Consider the following 17,175-nt stretch of genomic DNA (forward strand, 5'->3'; position numbering starts at 1 on the left):
GAGCGCGTTTGTGCTGCCGTCCCTGCAGGAATGAAACGGAGTCGCCGTTTCTTTTCTGCTAAGCGAGGATCGTCTGTTAACGAGCCGCTCCTTTTCTCCGTTTCCGTCAGCAGCTCAAACCGTTTGCTCGTTGGGAAAAGTGAATCTCTTTGCTTCAGATTGATTTCCTGGACTCATGCTTGTTTTTTGTTCCCGTTGCTTGCAGGACGCTGCAGACGGTCGGGCCGTCGCACGCCCGGACCTACACGGTCGCCGTCTACTTCAAAGGAGAACGCATCGGCTGCGGCAAAGGCCCCAGGTGAGAGAAATCCCCTCAGTCCCAGTTAATAATCCCAGTTTCATCCTGTACACATTTATTCCTTCTTCTCATGCTCCCTTCCTCCTTTGTATCCTTTTCATTTTCCGTCTCTCCTTCGTTGTGTTTTTCTTTCTTGCTTCTCGTTTGAAGGTTTCACATTTAATCCTTTCACAAGTTCATGAATGTTTATATTTTCAGACACTCATAAACTGACATTTTTATGTGAAACATGTCGAAACCCTGATCCTTCCATAAATATCGTATTAAACTCGCAGTAAATTTTGGTTTTGATGGTTTAAACTAGCAGGTGACGAAGTTTTGACATGAAAAACGTTTAGAAAAGTGATGAGAATAAAAATATCCAACAACAACAACCGGCTGCTTTCCTTCTCAGTGCACTACTAATGGGATGAGAATAATGGCTTCGCCGTATTGATGCCGTTTATTACAGCAATTAAGCTCAGCTCTATTGGGAGAGACATTATGCACAATGAAAATGAATCAATTCATTATTGATTTGACATAAATTTTGTTATGAAAATATCACTTTGCTGCTCAGAAGCGAATGCGGCGAGGCGACGCTGCACCTGGGGTTCCTGCGGCCGCAGCAGGAGGCGAAGCAAAGCGTTTGTGTTTTCCACCGTCCGTCTACACTGCAAAAAATCTAAATATTACCAGGTATTTTTGGTCTATTTGCAAGTGGAAACATATTGGTACACTTGAAATAAAACAAAATTCATTTATAAGTAACAAATGTGGAGCTTGTTTAAATCAATAATTTTTTAATGTTGATTTTACTGGTAGATTATGTCAGTGACAGCATGGGGAAAATGTCTTATCCCGCAGAAATAATCTGCAGGATCATAATAAAGGTGACCTATTATTCTAATGTGAACAGGTGAGAACTGGTCTGTGGTCTATTTAAAACATGTTCAATACTTTTTTTTGTATAAAATCATTCTTGGGTAATTAGATTTCAGTCTGCTCAGTTCATAATGAGCTGTTTTAGGGCGTCTTGTCACTTTAAATCCAAATGAGCTCCTGCTGGCCACGCCCAAAAACTCAACGTTTACACACAGATACGCAATTATACAATCGTACCTCTTTGAAAAGCATTAGTAGAGCCTCCTCAAAAAGCTAGAATGCAGCAAGTGGTTTCTGGATGGTAAGTCGGCAACAAAACTCTTGTCTTTTCCAGCAGCCATTGTACAGCGCATATATAAAACCAGCTGGCCAAATGTGTTGGAGCTCAGCTTGGGTTGCTAGGTAACGGCAGAACTCTGCCGTGGTTGCTAGGTAACGGTGCATTACCTGCTGATTTGTGAGGCTACTTTCCAGAGGTTTTGAAACGGCTCATTTTCCAGACACCAAAATTAACTTGCAGTCAAAAACTGACTTTTTTGTGTCTAGGCTGTTTTTAGAAGCTGTAAATAGAATCATAAAAATGTGCAAAATGTGAATTTTGCATAATTAGTCCCCTTTAATGATTGACTTAAAATATGTTTCTAGATCTTGCTGAAAATTTACTTGCAAGGTAGTTTTGTCTCGAGTATACTAAGATATTTATTGTAGAAATTAGACCAAAAATACTTGGTGATATTTTCTGTTTTTGCAGTGTGCAACCTGTTGTTGTTGTTGTTGCTGCGCGTCGCCACTTCCTGTATTCATGCAGAGCAGAGAAAGTGAATCTCCACACGGCGGCCTTTTCAGGGTTGGAGGCGATAAAGCCGCAGCTGAGCCTGCGAGAAATGAAACCTAAATCCATCAAACATCTCATCCTCTCTCACACACACACACACACACACACTCATCCATCCATCCACACTTGAAAGCAGTCTCTGTTGCTCTAAGCTGGCGATAAGTTTGTCCCTTTTGCAGAACCTCAGAGCGCGCACTGTTTTCGTATTTACATGATTTAAGCTTCCAGCCACCTCTGATGCTGAGGCTACGATCAACATAATACACGCAGGACGGCGCCGAGTTGCAGACGCACACGGCGCCCGGTGCTTTCCGGAGTGGGTGCACTGCGGTACCTGCGATTGTCAGGCAGAAGGGCGCGCTAAGAATAAAAATAATGCCCTCCTGATAATCCTCTCAGCACCGGGCCTGTTTTTCTTTTCTTTGACAGAATTTCAGAAAGTCCCATTTTGAATATGCTAAAATTCTTCCCTGTCTCTGTCTCCCTCTAATCCAGCATCCAACAGGCTGAAATGGGAGCTGCGATGGATGCGCTTGAAAAATGTGAGTTGTTCAGCAACACAAACACACTTTCCTTTAGATGTTTTCTCAGTGTGTCTGTCTTGGTTCTGATGGATCCCATTGCTACATGCTAATGCTCTTCATCTTTACACATTGACTGATAGACTGGGAATGTTCACATTCAAATAATCTTTATTTATCCCAAATGGAAATGAAATGCTGTTACAACACATCACAATGTCATCAAAGTATTTTTCAAAGAATTGATTTGGATGGCAGGAAGGATCTCCAGTAGCAGTCAGTGTCACAACCAATCTGAGGAGACCTCTGACTTCTTTTCATTTGTATTTATATTTTAAAAAAGAGCTGTTAAAATTTGGTCTAATTGTTTTACTGTTTAGTCCACTTTAATTGAACTCCAGTCCGATTTGTTTGAGAATGTGTGAACGCAAATCAAACTCTGTTCCGCCTACAAACTTCGGTCTCGGTTTGGTTGAAGTGAACTCTGGTGCGGTTTGAATGTTTATGTGAATGCCAAGTGGACTGGGGACCGCTCCAAAAGCAGGAAGTGGACTACAGCACAGGGGATTCTGGGTAAATACAACCAAATCAAGCATGGTAGCCTAGCGCCACGGAGAAATGTGTGATCTTTCAGAAATCCTACAACCACTAGGATTTTATAGAGCTCTACTCTGTTTTTATTTACATTTCGTGAAGAAGGAAGTTGCGCTCAGTGTCTTCAGAGGTTTTGTGTCATTTTATTTAGTGGTTCTTTGTGCAGCGCCCCCACAGGCCAGGAGGGGAACTGGTTTTTCAAAGGTTTGGTTTGTTTGACTCTGTGCAGTGTGAAAGAAAACCACAGCAGCTGAAAATGTAACCGATTCTACCAGACTGTGAGGTGTGAAAACAGCCTGAATGTTTATTTGAGTCTCATCTGAGTCGCTCTGCGTCGACGACGCTGCACCGTCCCTGTTGGGTGTTGGCGGGGCGGCCCAGAGCTCGGGCGAGAGGCCGAGCCAGAAACGGAGAACCAGGAAGCTAAGCACCATTGAGCACATCAATCATCCTGCAGGATGTTTCTGTCAGTGATGCACAGTTTGTGTTGTGCCTTTTTTTTCCCCGTGTGATCATGTTTCTTCACACCCTGATGGACTCTCATGTACTCATCCCCGCTCTTCAGATTTGAAGGAGTGCGTCTGATGCGTCCCTGATGAGCCGCTGCCCTCCCTGGCTGTTTTTCATCTTGTTATTGTCTTTTCATCAACCGGCACTTAAGGAGAATAGATGGCGGCTTTTAGGCGTTTACGACGTCTCGTTCTCTGCCAAGTAAAACTACAATTACGCGGCGCTCACAAACACATCCACCAGCAATTTCCATCGTGTTGCGCCGCCGCCGCCTCGTAGTCTCCTTGCATATGTATGCAGATGCATGTGTGCAGAATCCAGATTGTGTTTGGGAGGGACATCTTGGACTGGAATCAGTTGCTTTCTGCGACTGCTCCATTAATCAAACGTACAATTTGTTCTTCTCTCGACTAATTAGCTGGAGGTGAACACAAATGGCTTTGTCGTGGCTGGCCTGTGCGAGTCGCCGAGGGCGCAGAGGTCCGACTTTGATTTCTCTCTGCTCTTAAATGAGGCCTCCAGCCACTTGTGATTGATGCAGCTTGTGTGCTCAGGCTTTAGCTTTTTATGAAACATTAGTGTTAGCGTGTCAGGAGCTAAAGCTCCACTCTGCTCCGTCTTCCTCCCTCTCCCCAGTGTACTCCTCTGTCACCAAGATTGATAGATGCTCATTGCTAGTAAATGAACACTTCCCCCCCTCATAAATTGCTGTTTCATGTGACTAGATTAGCGATGCCTTTTTAAAAGGTCAGTTAATTTAAAATCATCTCTTGGAGCACTTGTCTCTTGTTTGGTGCAGTGCCTCCAGTTGAAGGGCTTTGTTTGACTTTGTATTCTCACCTAATTTAAGGCTGCTAATTTACAAGTCACCTGTCAGCAGGATGTGCTCTTTTTCACATGATGTTCCCTTTGTGAGCTTTGGGATTTCTAACCTGCTTTAAATTGTGAGCTGCTGTAATTGAGTGCAGACTGTTGGCAGAAGAGATAAAAGTAGATTTTCATGCATGTGAAGTGGCTGGAATATAAAAATGAGGCTGTTTTGAAAAGGTGCGTTGAAATGTAACAAAACATTAGCTTTGAAGGACGCGGTTGTTTGCTTTTGTATTTTAATAAGTCCAGGTTTAGCCAAGTAAGCATTAATTACAGTTTGCAGCCTCGACTAAAAAATGGCTGCACTCTTATAAAAGAAAACTATATTTGTTAAAAAGTGATGACATACAGTATGTTTTTTTTTCTTAAATCATCTTTTGGAAAAAATAACTATTATTTCAGAAAAGCGGCGATATGTTGAAGTGGGAGTTTTTTTCTAGTGACTCAGGACACCATAAAATAATACATAAAATTTCAAAATAAAACGTCAAACACAAATCTGACCAGACCAGAAGTGGGTAGTAACTAACTACATCTATTCAGTTGCATTTACTTGAGTAACTTTCTGGGAATATATGTATTTTTGCTACGCCACGTGCTTTTGCCTCTCGGCTCCTTCAGACTAGCGGCAGCAGCAATTAGCAAACACCTGGTGCAACTGCTTCCCAGTCCAACGCTGATAAAAACGGTTGAAACGGCATCATGAAGAAGAGTAGGAGCTTCTTAAAGAGACAGAGACCCAATTTCAAAGCATCAAACTTCCTGTTTTTTTATATACAGACTGAAGAGTTACCTGATTGTGCTATAAAATGGCCTTTAAAGTACATGATGCTGTCTAGTAGAAATATGTTGAAGTAGTGCTACCCGCCTCTGAACTCGATCAATTAATATATCAAGCACTTATTAAAGTCTGTAGTTTTGATTTGTGGCTTACTTTGCTGTGAGCTAGCAAGCTAATTTTTTGCATAGTAATTATGTAATCAGTACCAATGTGAAGCAAGTTAGCATGCTAGTTAATAGCATTTTTACTGCGTTGTGGATTAGCATGCTAACTTTTTGTGCTGCTTATCCAGTTTTAAACTAGCAGGGATGTTAGCTCAGCTGTTAATCATTATGCTATTTTGTAGCATGCTAACTACGTCATGAACTAGCAAAGTTAGCTGATGACTTTTGTTTATTTAGGAACTATATTATTGAACATATTAAATTTTGAAGTATGCTATATTAATTTTGTTTCAGTTGATACTTTTTTTTATTTGAGTAATTTCTTTTACTTGAGTAAAAATATGTTGAAGTAGTGTCACTCTTACCTGAGTACATTTTTTTTGAGTCCGCCTCTGATTAAGACAAGCATTCAGGCTAATATTAATGAATCTAATCCAACAAAATTATTTGGAATTTGGTTTTATCTACTTTATTAAGAGGCCATATTCTTTGGCACAGGATAATCATAAATTAATAGCTATTTTATTATTATTATTATTATTATTATTATTCATGAATCCTGTCCAGATTCATAATTTTTGACCAGGAAATGTTCTTCTTTTGTTCCATAGTCAAACATGATTCTGTTTATATAAGCCTGCAAGGCCACAATCAGGATTTAAACATGCTTTTGAAGGATTTGCGCGTCTCCTGACCATGAGTTTGTATAATGAGACTTGAGTTCATGTGCTGCAGAACGGCCTAACACATCAACTCCTATTGGAGCCGCATTGTCTCCAGTGTGATTGTCAAGGGCCTCGCTTCATTTGTTCGCATAGCAAGACTAATCAAGGACATTAGCCCCGGTGTCATGTAATTCATCATTGATTGTCTTATTGGCCCTCTGTGCAGTTCTGGCTACACCATTACTCCCGCTGTATAACAGCCCTACCTTGTGTAAGTCTCTGATCGAAAACGCCGCCCTGCATCGTGTCGGGATTCATTTCCATGTTTTATTTAAAGCCTCCCCGAGTATCAGGAGCACTTTGAGAAGAATTGAACTTCTTCTTCTCTGTGTTTCCGCTGCTGATCTTTTCCTGGCTGACAGGATCCCACGGAGAGGAAGGTGAGGAGACACGACTGCATTCGCTCCGACAGCTCAGAGCTCATTAAAGACACCGAAGCCGGCCGATATTCGGTGCCGTCTCTGGCCGATGCGTCGCGGTTTGGGCTGGTTCCCGCCTTTGATGGCTCGCGTTTTGACAGTCTCCTGCCTGTATCTGTCAGGGCAGAATTAAACGTTAACCAAGGCCCACACTGTACGGAAACATGAGTGCAAACAAATTGAGCTGAGAGCAGCCAGGTGGGCTGGGGCGTCATCGGTTCACAGTTTCTGACGCTGATCTTCAAATATAAATGGAAACGGTTTCACCATTTATCATTCAGTTCTCACTGATTGAACTGCTGCTTATCTGGCTCTGAGACTCGTTTTCCCTTCGCTTGGTCCTTGAAAACCTGCTTGTTTTGAAAAACAACACAGTTTATAGTGAAAGGAGAAAGAGCCTCTCTTTGACTTCCTTACTACTCCTTACTCCAAAATGTCTTCTTTTGGTATTTATTGAAATTATCATTACGTTACACCACTCAGTCAAAGACAACCAATCAGAGCCAAGAGGAGGGTCTTAGCGCTGTCAATCACTCTTGTGCTCACTCCCTCCACCCTTTGCTCTCCACATCATAGCCTGCCACAAATGCTAAGGCTAGTCAAGGATAAACTGTTTTCCTCTAAATGTAATTTGTTTCTCCACCATTAGAACATTTAGCAGCCCATTCACACGGTTGATTGACGGCACTAAAACCCTCCTCCTGACTCTGATTGGTTGTTTTCGGTTGGCAGCTCAAATTTTTTTCTTTTTCACAGATTATCTCTCTCATATTAAACCGTCACAACTTGATAGTTTTATAAAATCCAGGCTTCTCCGGTTCTGGTTCTGGACCAGACGACCTGAGTGGCCTTTAAGGTTAATACAACAGTACAAATGTACTTTAAAGTCTTTTATCTGAGCTACACGGCCATATAAAGCTGCTAGCATGAAGAATGGGCTAGCTATGTAGCATAGTTAGCATGCTATCTCATAGTAGCTTACTTGTTGCAACACAAACCGAGTCCAAGATCAGAACATAACTTCTAAAAAGTATCATAACATCAACTGTTATCCTCTCGTGTTGGTTTTCCAAATTCTTTGCCGCCTCAGATCATTGTCTGAAAACACGCCGCCTCTCCTTTTTCCGTTTTGCTTCCTTGCAGCTGCTTGTATTTTGAACAATACAATATCTGTTGACTGGTAGAAAAGAGTCTCTATCCAGCTTGTTGCTGTAGGGGAACTACATTCTTTACTCGGTTCCCTCTAAACCTCTTAATCTCTGGATAAAAGCGTCACGCGGATAAAGAGGAGAGTAAAGAACAGTATGCAGCGTCTGTGTTCGCTGGCTTCAGGGTTTTATTTGCCCTTTGGCATGGCAGGAAAATCCCTTCATCAGCAGCATTATGCAGCCGCGCTGCTGCTGGCCTGTTGACGGATGCGCGGCGCTCGAGTTGAGAGACTCAGAGTTGTGGAGTCGCCTCACGGCCTCCGTTCGCGCTGAATGCTAAAGCAAACCGTGAGTGTCGAGCTCCTTTAAGAGACTAAACTTCAGCTTGTTTTTACTCGAGGAAAGTTAAAAGTAGCCGTCTAAGTTGTTGTGTGAATGTTTGGTTAAAACATGTTTGTCCTTCAGTCACCTGGCAGAGAATCCAGAAAGTTTACTCAAGAGTAGAGATACTTCAAAATAAAGTTACTCAAGTACTGAGTAGCTGATCAAATTGTCATTTAAATTTAAAAAAATTACATAGTCACGAGGAAATGTTGGTATTTTAAGGATCAAAACAACAATAATTCATGTAAGTAATAAAAATCAGTTTCTTTCAATAAAAAAGTTATTAAACTTCAACAGAAACTGTCTCTGAGTCTGGTGAATTTTTGATTAAAACATGTTTGTTTTTAAATTAGTGGGTTGTCAAAAAAAAAGTATCACAAGTTCAAAGTAAAAGTAACCATAAAATGAATGTCTCAACATTTCTACCAAATGTTTGGTAGAAAGTACTGAGTACTGATCAAATCCTTTAATATTCTACATCAGATGGAGCAAAGTATAAAGTTAAGTGGAAATTTTGGGGTTTTTTTAGGACCAAAATGAGAATAGTTCATATAAATGACGACAGGACATTTTCCCTTCAATAAAAATCGTATTAAACTTCAACAGAAACTGTGTTTCTGTGTCTGGTGAGTTTTGGGTTAAAACATGTTTGTTTTCCACTCAGTGGGCAGAAAGTCCAGAAGTAAGAGCAGAAATACTCGTGTAACAATAAAAAAGTACAGCAGGGCAAAAAAAAAAAATACTCCTCAAAGTAACATTTTTTTCCACATCCTGCTGTTTGACAGAACATTTTTATTCGGGTCCAAATCTGCAGGCGGGTTGAGCGAGTTATAGCTGCTCAGCATGCAAAGTAAACGCTCCTCAAAGGAGCTTTTTCCTCGGACAGCCGGGAACCTCGGGTCGCTCCAACGGCCGACACGTTCCGGTGTTTTCTGCTGCTACCTCATTCTTCTGTCTGCTGCTCCTGTGCTGCATGTTAAACAATGCAAATGGGCCAAAGCTTCCCCCCCCCCACCCACCCCTGAGTGGGTTATTCTCAAGTCATCTCCCTGGAAAAAATGCTGGTGATTTCCATATTTTAACTGCAGTGTGTGGCTTTCCTTGTGTGTCTTTCAGTGTGAGTTCGTGTATGTTTTTATTATTCCCAGCCTCTCCGTTTTTAATGGGATGCCGCCGTTATCACGCACTTTCTTCCTCTGTTTCTGTAATGACAAATTAGAGTGTTGCACCAGAAAGAACACTCATCTTCTTTCCCTCCACAAGTCAAATGCATAAAATATGTAAATTGTGCTTTTTGACTGTGTTGCATATAGACCATAGGAGGCCCTTGAGTTATGAATACATGAACAGGTTGCAGACAAGTGGAGCTCTGCACGGCTGCTTGTTGGAAATCAGTTAAAGATGTTTTCCTCCAGCGAGTTCAGACTGCAGAAAATGGTGAAAATACTCAGTAACTTCAGTCAAGTTTGTTTGAGTTTCTGCACTTTAACGGCAGAGCAGTTAAAATAAAAACACAATAGTGACCAATTGTTGAGCATTAGATTGTGTCAAAGCATCTAAACAGATGGGTTTTAGTCTAGATTTAAAGTACTTGTAGTTTTCTGGAGGTTTGCTCCAGATTTGTGGTGCATAGAAGCTGAATGCTGCTTCTCCAAGTCTGGTTCTGGTTCTGAGGATCCAGAACCAGAAGACCGCAGAGGTCATCAGCAGATCTTTAATATCTCTAAACTGTTCAGTGGTTTATAAACCAACAGAAGCCAGTGGAAGGACTTTACACTGCAAAAACATAAAATCTTACCATGACGTTTTTGATAGTTTCTAGTACAAAAATCTTGGCATACTTGAAAAAACTAACTTAAAGTTAAACTTTCAGCAAGAAATATGATTAATTTTTGTCAAAAAGTGGTAATTCTATTATCTAGTGCTATTTTCAAGTATAAGATGGAAAAACAGTTGTAAATTTATCCAATTGAACTTGAACTTTTTTGTAAATATTAAATAATGATTGACTAAAACAAGCTCCTACTTATTGGTCAGAAGTTGGTTGCAAGTTAGTTTTGTCATTTCAAGTGTTTTAAGATAATTTGCACTAGAAACTAGAACAGAAATACTTGGTCAGATAGTTTCTTTTTCAATGTCTACATTGTTTATATATTATATTTTCCTAGTTTTAACCAGCGTTTCGCATCTATTTTAAGTAGATCGGTTGCTGTAATCAATGCAAATGGAGATAAAGACCTTTAATCTGGAAATCTTCTTCAGGTGATAAAAGACCGACTTTGTAACTGTCTTCATGTGGCTCTGAAGGTTCAGGTCTGAGTTCATCACTACACCCAGATTTCAAACTACGTCTTCAATATGTTGGACCAAATAATTGATGTTTCTAATATAATCCATCTGTCTAAACATCAGTTTTATCTCATCCATCCTTTTATATTCCATAAATTTCATCCATAAAAACAAATTTCACCTCTTTTTGTTTGTTCATCACATAAAAATCTCATTAAAAATTCTTGTAACTTTTTCCACTTTTAATTGTTTTGCTTCGTCAAAACAAGTCAACCAGTTATATAACCAGTCATCCCAGTACATTTATGTCCCAATACTCGGATTATAAAAACAAACGTTTGGGATAAACTTTTACTTATGCAGTAAAATGAAGGTTTGTGTTTGATTTATAGCCAAATAGGATTTTTGGAGGATTTATGATGACGATGTTTCCAAACATCCTTCGTTTTTCGTGGGTTTCGTTGCAGATCCCTCCTTTCCTCCTTCCCTTCTCTCTTCCTCTCCTCCTTCCCTCCTCTCCTCCTTTCCTCCTCTCCTCCTTTCCTCCTCTCCCATTTCTTCTCTCTCTCTCAGCCAAACTCAGGCTTTGTTAAAAGGCTCTGAAGCTCTAATTTGCACTTAGTTTGCATGGTCACGAGTTGTGACTGGAAAAACTGCACAGTCAAATGTGATCCTCAGCGAGTCGACACGAACCAGTGGGCAGCCGTCATGCATGCCGCCTCGCATCGCGCCGAGCCGAGCTGCGGCCGCGCACAGTAATGTAAACACTCGGTGGAAAACCACCTGACGTCCATCAGCTCCTTCTGCCGCCGCCGGGTTAAAACGTCCCAACGACAGGAAAGATTCGCTACAATTAAAGAACTGATGCTAAATTATGGGCTGGGATTGATTTCTCTGTCTTAAATATATATATAGATTTATTTTAAAAACTAACATAATCCTGGATTTAAATCTTTTCCACTGTTATCCAGGAATCAGGTTTACTGTATTTTGTAAATATGCAGCTGTACAAAAACAAGTACGAGTGTTTTCTACCTGATTTTGTTCACTCTAAACAATTCATTTTGTTTCGAGTGAACAAAATATATTATTTATAGACCACCGCATGTGCTAAATGTATCCATATTTATCTCTGTTAGGTTAAATAAAGGTATAAAATTATTTATAAACTCCATAGGAAAACCACAACTAGCAAACTTTTCCGTTCAAAGAGACACTTTTTCCTCCACTGCTTCAAAATTAAATGTCTTGGACCTGAAAGAAAGTATTTTTATATTTAATATGTGTAAAATCTAATGTTTCATTTTTAAAGATAAATAAGAGTTTAGAGCAGTTGTCAAAAAAAACCATAAGTGGGAAAAGGAGACCAATTCAAGATATGAAGCTAAAAAACATGAAATTACTTTTAAAAACATTCAACGCTCTTCTGTTTGAAATATTTCAGTGCATAAAAGTGTACAGAAGAACTAGCTTATCGTATTACCATTTTATGTAAAAATATAAAGGTTTTGCTTCTATAAAAGCCACAGATTGTTAAACCACCGTTAAGCTAAACTATTTAGCTGTTTTTAATAAATCATCTGGACCTTTTATTGTTCTAAATCTGAAAAAAGAAAGTGAATTCGCCCGATTATGCGCAATTGGGCATCACTCCGATCACTAGATGGCAGCAAAGTGTTTCTAACTTAATTTATGGTTTGTGTAAAATGTGCATCAACAGACATCTGTGGTGTTTTGTTGTAAAATCAAAACAAAAGTTAACAGAATGATTCTGGTTGAGTTTAAATATCTCATCCGACTTGTCTCGCATATTGTGCCTCATTTCTAGAGCAGATTTATGAACCCTGAAGCTAGAATTTACTTCCAGAAGTTGGTAGTTTTGGTACTTTCATCAGTTTCTAGAGGAAATATTTCAAATAACTTTGAAGTTTCACATTAAAAACAAATTAAACTGAAACAATGAAACATCTTGCCTTTTACTCCCAACCTTCATAATCTCATTGTCCTTAAACAAAGACGCTACTACAAAACGTTTGTCGCCGTTATACGATCAGGCTTCAGTATTTTTTTTTAAGATGAACATTGAAATTATTGGAAATTTAGCTACATTTCTAATATATTGTGAAGTTTGATTCCATTTTCCACCCCAAAACTCATAAAAATAAACCCAAATAACACTTTAAGCCGTTCTCCACACCTTGAACTTTGGTGTGAATGTGCAGAAATGAGAGGAATAATGCTAACTGTCTGGTAGCATATGTTGCTGTGTTACCTCATTCAGCATTAATGGCGCCTTCGCAGATGTGCAAATGGCCCGTTTGGCTTAATTCCTGTTAAATGTTCACATCGACCCACATGGTCCCTCTGATCCTCAGTCTGGAGGATGAAACATCCAGACCTTTAAGAGCGTTTCGCCTTTTTATTTATGCAACTGCCTTTTGTTTTTCTACTTAACCTCGGCCCACAACCAAACGTACAGAACTGCGGTTTGGCTCCATCTTCATCTGGGAAACAGATTTTCTCATATTCGAAACGGGAATACTTTTAGTTTATGGTTCGCTCAATGATTTATGAGATGAGCTGGTTTTGTAGCCCAGCTACCATGTCTGACATTTTGGTATGAGGTGTTTGGTTTTGCCCAAAGAAGCATCTTTGTGTGTCTGAACGACATTTGTTCCAAAAGTTTCATCCTGGATGTTGCATCTGATGTAACCAAAGTCTTTGTTGTGGTCATTTATGTTGAATTTTTGTAAATGGTTTATCAATTTAGCTTTTCTTTGGACAGTTATAATGTACTTAAGTTAGTTTAGAACCAGATGTGGGTACAGTAACCAAAAGGTGCACTAAAATAACGGTAGCACTGCTTCTCAAGTAAAAGTATAAAGTAGCCATAAATGAGTTTTTCCAAGTACGAGTAAAAAAGTAATGAGTAACTGATCAAATTATCAATAACTTAATATTTAAAAATTACATCATCAGACAGACCAAAAATGTAAACATTTTGGTAATTTAAGGACCAAAATAACAAAATCAGGCAAAAGAAAAATGTTTCCAAAAACGTATGAAACTTTAAAAACCGCAGGTGTTCCTGCATCAGATTGAGTTAACTTTGGTTTTCATTTAAGTTGTAAGAGAATTTTAGTCACTGCTCATATTTTTGCAAGAGTTAAAGTTTACATATTTTGTCAAACAATGAAGTCGGATCTGCTTTCACGAACCAAACCACCTGTTGCATCTCGGCCTTTCTTGGAAATGTTTGGTTTTGGACCCGAGATCTCACTGCGATCATGCTGATATATTCTCGTCTGAAAGAAAAGCCTTTCTGCTTTGATACTTCTAAAAAAAATCCAAACTAGTTGACTCTTTTTCCAAAAACCTAAAGGGTTTTGAGTGCAACATTTACACTAATTACTTTAAAATAAGTAGGGATCCAAGTAGTGAGCCCTGTGGAACACCCAAGTTTATTCACTCAAGCTGTAACTCTTTTTACATTCCGGAAGAAGAGTTTTTACATCCTGGAAGAAGAGTTTTTACATCCTGGGAAGGAGAGTTTTTACATCTGGGAAGGAGAGTTTTTACATCCTGGAAGAAGAGTTTTTACATCCTGGGAAGGAGAGTTTTTACATCTGGGAAGAAGAGTTTTTACATCCCGGGAGAAGAGTTTTTACATCCTGGAAGAAGAGTTTTTACATCCTGGGAAGGAGAGTTTTTACATCTGGGAAGGAGAGTTTTTACATCCTGGAAGAAGAGTTTTTACATCCTGGGAAGGAGAGTTTTTACATCTGGGAAGAAGAGTTTTTACATCCCGGGAGAAGAGTTTTTACATCCTGGGAAGGAGAGTTTTTACATCTGGGAAGGAGAGTTTTTACATCTGGGAAGGAGAGTTTTTACATCCTGGGAAGGAGAGTTTTTACATCCTGGGAAGGAGAGTTTTTACATCCTGGAAAAAGAGTTACGAGGCAGTAACTTTGTATGAGTTACTTTTGTTGGTAACCTTTTATGGAATATTTCTCATTTACATTTATTTTTCATGCTCAGTAAGTTGTAGTTGGATTTAAACCCGATTAGGAGCAGATTATGTTCGTATAAGTAAAACCTCACCATCAGATGGGTGTACTTTCTTTTCACCATCACTGTGTGGACTTTTGTTCTTTTTTTTTTTTTGCCGTAAACCCCTCTCTCTCTCTCTCTCTCTCTCTCTCTCTCTCTCTCTCTCTCTCTCTCTCTTCCCACCTGGACCTAAAATGAGTTATTTATCAGCTTCACCTCTCAGATGATGATCCGCAGTGATGTGGATTCGGCTCACGTTTCGGCTCCATGATGAGATGGAACAGGCGGCGTTCAGATGTTACTGAAGCTCCAGCTTTATTGGGACCTTCTGAAAAGCCACCGAACTCCCTGAAAAATGCAGAAAGCGGCTCAGACCAGGCCTGAATCTCCCGTTCATTAAAATGTGACATTTTAGAGATGATTTCACAGGACGGCGTGGAAGTCTCCTCACCTGCCTGACCGTGACTTCTGTCTCTTTTTCCTGAGCTTTCTCTCCTCTTCTTCATCTGATAATTATCATTGCTGCAGTTAGCCCTTTAGCACATCCTCTCCAGAATGCCACCCCCGCGTTTTCTCTGCACCTAATGAGAACCGGAGCATGTGACAAAATCTGCCTGGGGAAACTTTGGTCCAAGTTTTCAGAGTCTGCGATGCGATGCGGAGGGAGCGCGGCTCCTCGTCCTGACCCGGAGGAGAGCTTCCTGTTGGTTCTGCTCTCGCAGGCTTAATGTGTCGTATCGGACTTGGAAACGGCTCCGGCCAAGTTGGCAGCAGGCGGGGAGCCCAGATCTGGGTTTTCAGTACTTTCCTGAGGAAAACTACGAGTTTGTGACGCCAAATCTGCAGCCTTTTCTTCCCGCTTTCGAAAGCCAAGATGGAAACGTTCCGTCAGCTTTGTGCAAAAGTTTAAATGCATCTTTTAAGGGTTTGAAGATTCAGTCACAGTCGGATCAGTTCACTGTGGGGTAACATGTCACTGTTTCAGGCCACCAGGCTTTTTACTGGATGACCATTTTAAAGTAATGTTAATAATTCAAAAACAAATTCCTAAATATCAATAAGCTTTAAATTCTAATGAACATTTAAACACTGGAACTTGAAGACGTTTTAAATATCCAGAATATGTAAAGAAAACAACAGAAACTACAAAATGTATCTTTCAACAAAGGGATGGTTGAAACCAAAACTCCAGACTGAAGTTTCATCATCCAGCTTTTGAAAAAATAGAGAAAAATGATAAATCAAGCAAATTAAAATTATTGAGTCTCTTTTAATTTATCATGACTTTGTATCGGCTGCACAGTGGTGCAGTCGGTAGAGCGGTTGCCTTGCAGCAAGAAGGTTCTGGGTTCGATTCCCAGTCTTTCTGCATGGAGTCTCCATGTTCTCCCTGTGCATGGTGGGTTTTCTCCAGGTACTCCGGTTTCCTCCCACAGTCCAAAAACATGACTGTCAGGTTAATTGGCCTCTCCAAATTGCCCCTAGGTGTGAGTGTGTGTGTGCATGGTTGTGTGTCTCTGTGTTGCCCTGCGACAGACTGGCGACCTGTCCAGGTGACCCCGCCTCTCGCCCGGAACGTTAGCTGGAGAGGAACCAGCAACCCTCCTGACCCCACTGAGGGACAAGGGTGTCAAGAAGATGGATGGATGGATGGATGGATGGATGGATGGATGGCTTTGTATCAACTTTCCTGGAGAACAATCATTTTTGCACGTTTTAAATTTGTTTTTATTGCCAACAATTCATATTTTCTCAACTACAAGCTTTTCATTGACCACATAAAATATTCAGTTTCTCTGATTTTACTTTTTACAGGTAAATGAAATGAACTTTGTTCTTTTACTCTACTGACATGCCTCCGAAATTACAAGCAAAAATGTATTTAAAATTAGAAACGGTCAAAATAACGAAAAAGATGCAAAGAAACGCTACGAATGTTTTAAGAGTTCGGAAACCACGAATAACCGTGAGGTTTCCCAGCCATCAGCCTGAAACCAAACAAAGCGGATCAATGTGAGAAAATGACCGAAAACGGCTCATTTAAGAACTGTAATCTGTAATCTGTCATTTCTCTCTCTCTTTTTCCAGATAACTTCCCACAAATGGCTCATCAGAAGCGTTTCATCGAGCGGAAGTACCGCCAGGAGCTGAAGGAGATGCGGCGAGAGCGAGAGCGGCAGGAGAAGGAGACGGACGACGCCGCCGCGGCGTCCAGGAAGTGACGGAGAAGCGTTAGCCAGTCAGGCGAGAGCTAGCGAAGGTAGACGGAGTCAGGGTGAGTCAGGAAGCCACAAATGTCCAGTTTTCTACTTTTTATGTGTGAAAGGTGCAAATAAAACAGCAGCAGGAAGCACTGAGGTACCAGAACAAGCTAACGACTAGAAACAACAAGTTTTTATAAGGTGGAAGATGTTTAAATAAAGCTTTAAAATTCTGCTGTGAAAATCTGTTTTTTTCTCTCTGGTACAGAAAAACAGTTCAGAATTTACCTTAAACTTTTAAAAAAAAATACAGTGATATGATGAATTTTGTAATTTATTTGATTACAGCTCACTTTAATACACAATAGCTTCACCAGCTGGGTCAAAATATGGAAAAACAACTTTAATTTTAGTTTAACAGCTAATGTAAAATAATTTTTCTATAATTTGTTTCAGTATTGGGACCGATACAGATATTGATATCTGTAATTCTGAGACAGAAACGGCTAAAATGGTCCATTT

General features: G+C 40.1%; 1 protein-coding gene across 2 annotated transcripts in view; it reads left to right on the top strand.

The window, feature by feature from the left end:
• drosha (drosha ribonuclease III) overlaps positions 1-16,887 on the top strand; it is a 138,173-nt gene extending 121,286 nt beyond the window's left edge. For both annotated transcript variants that reach the window (XM_081601525.1, XM_008396408.3), the window contains exons 30-32: positions 206-298; positions 2,493-2,539; positions 16,541-16,887. In XM_081601525.1, coding sequence (XP_081457651.1) covers positions 206-298; positions 2,493-2,539; positions 16,541-16,674 — 274 coding nt within the window. In that variant the 3' untranslated portion in view covers positions 16,675-16,887. The remainder of the gene's footprint in view (positions 1-205; positions 299-2,492; positions 2,540-16,540) is intronic.
• Positions 16,888-17,175: the final 288 nt, after the last annotated feature.

This window comes from Poecilia reticulata, chromosome 20, assembly GCF_904066995.2.
Source record: "Poecilia reticulata chromosome 20, P_reticulata-male-v2, whole genome shotgun sequence".
NCBI classification, from domain to species: Eukaryota; Metazoa; Chordata; class Actinopteri; order Cyprinodontiformes; family Poeciliidae; genus Poecilia; species Poecilia reticulata.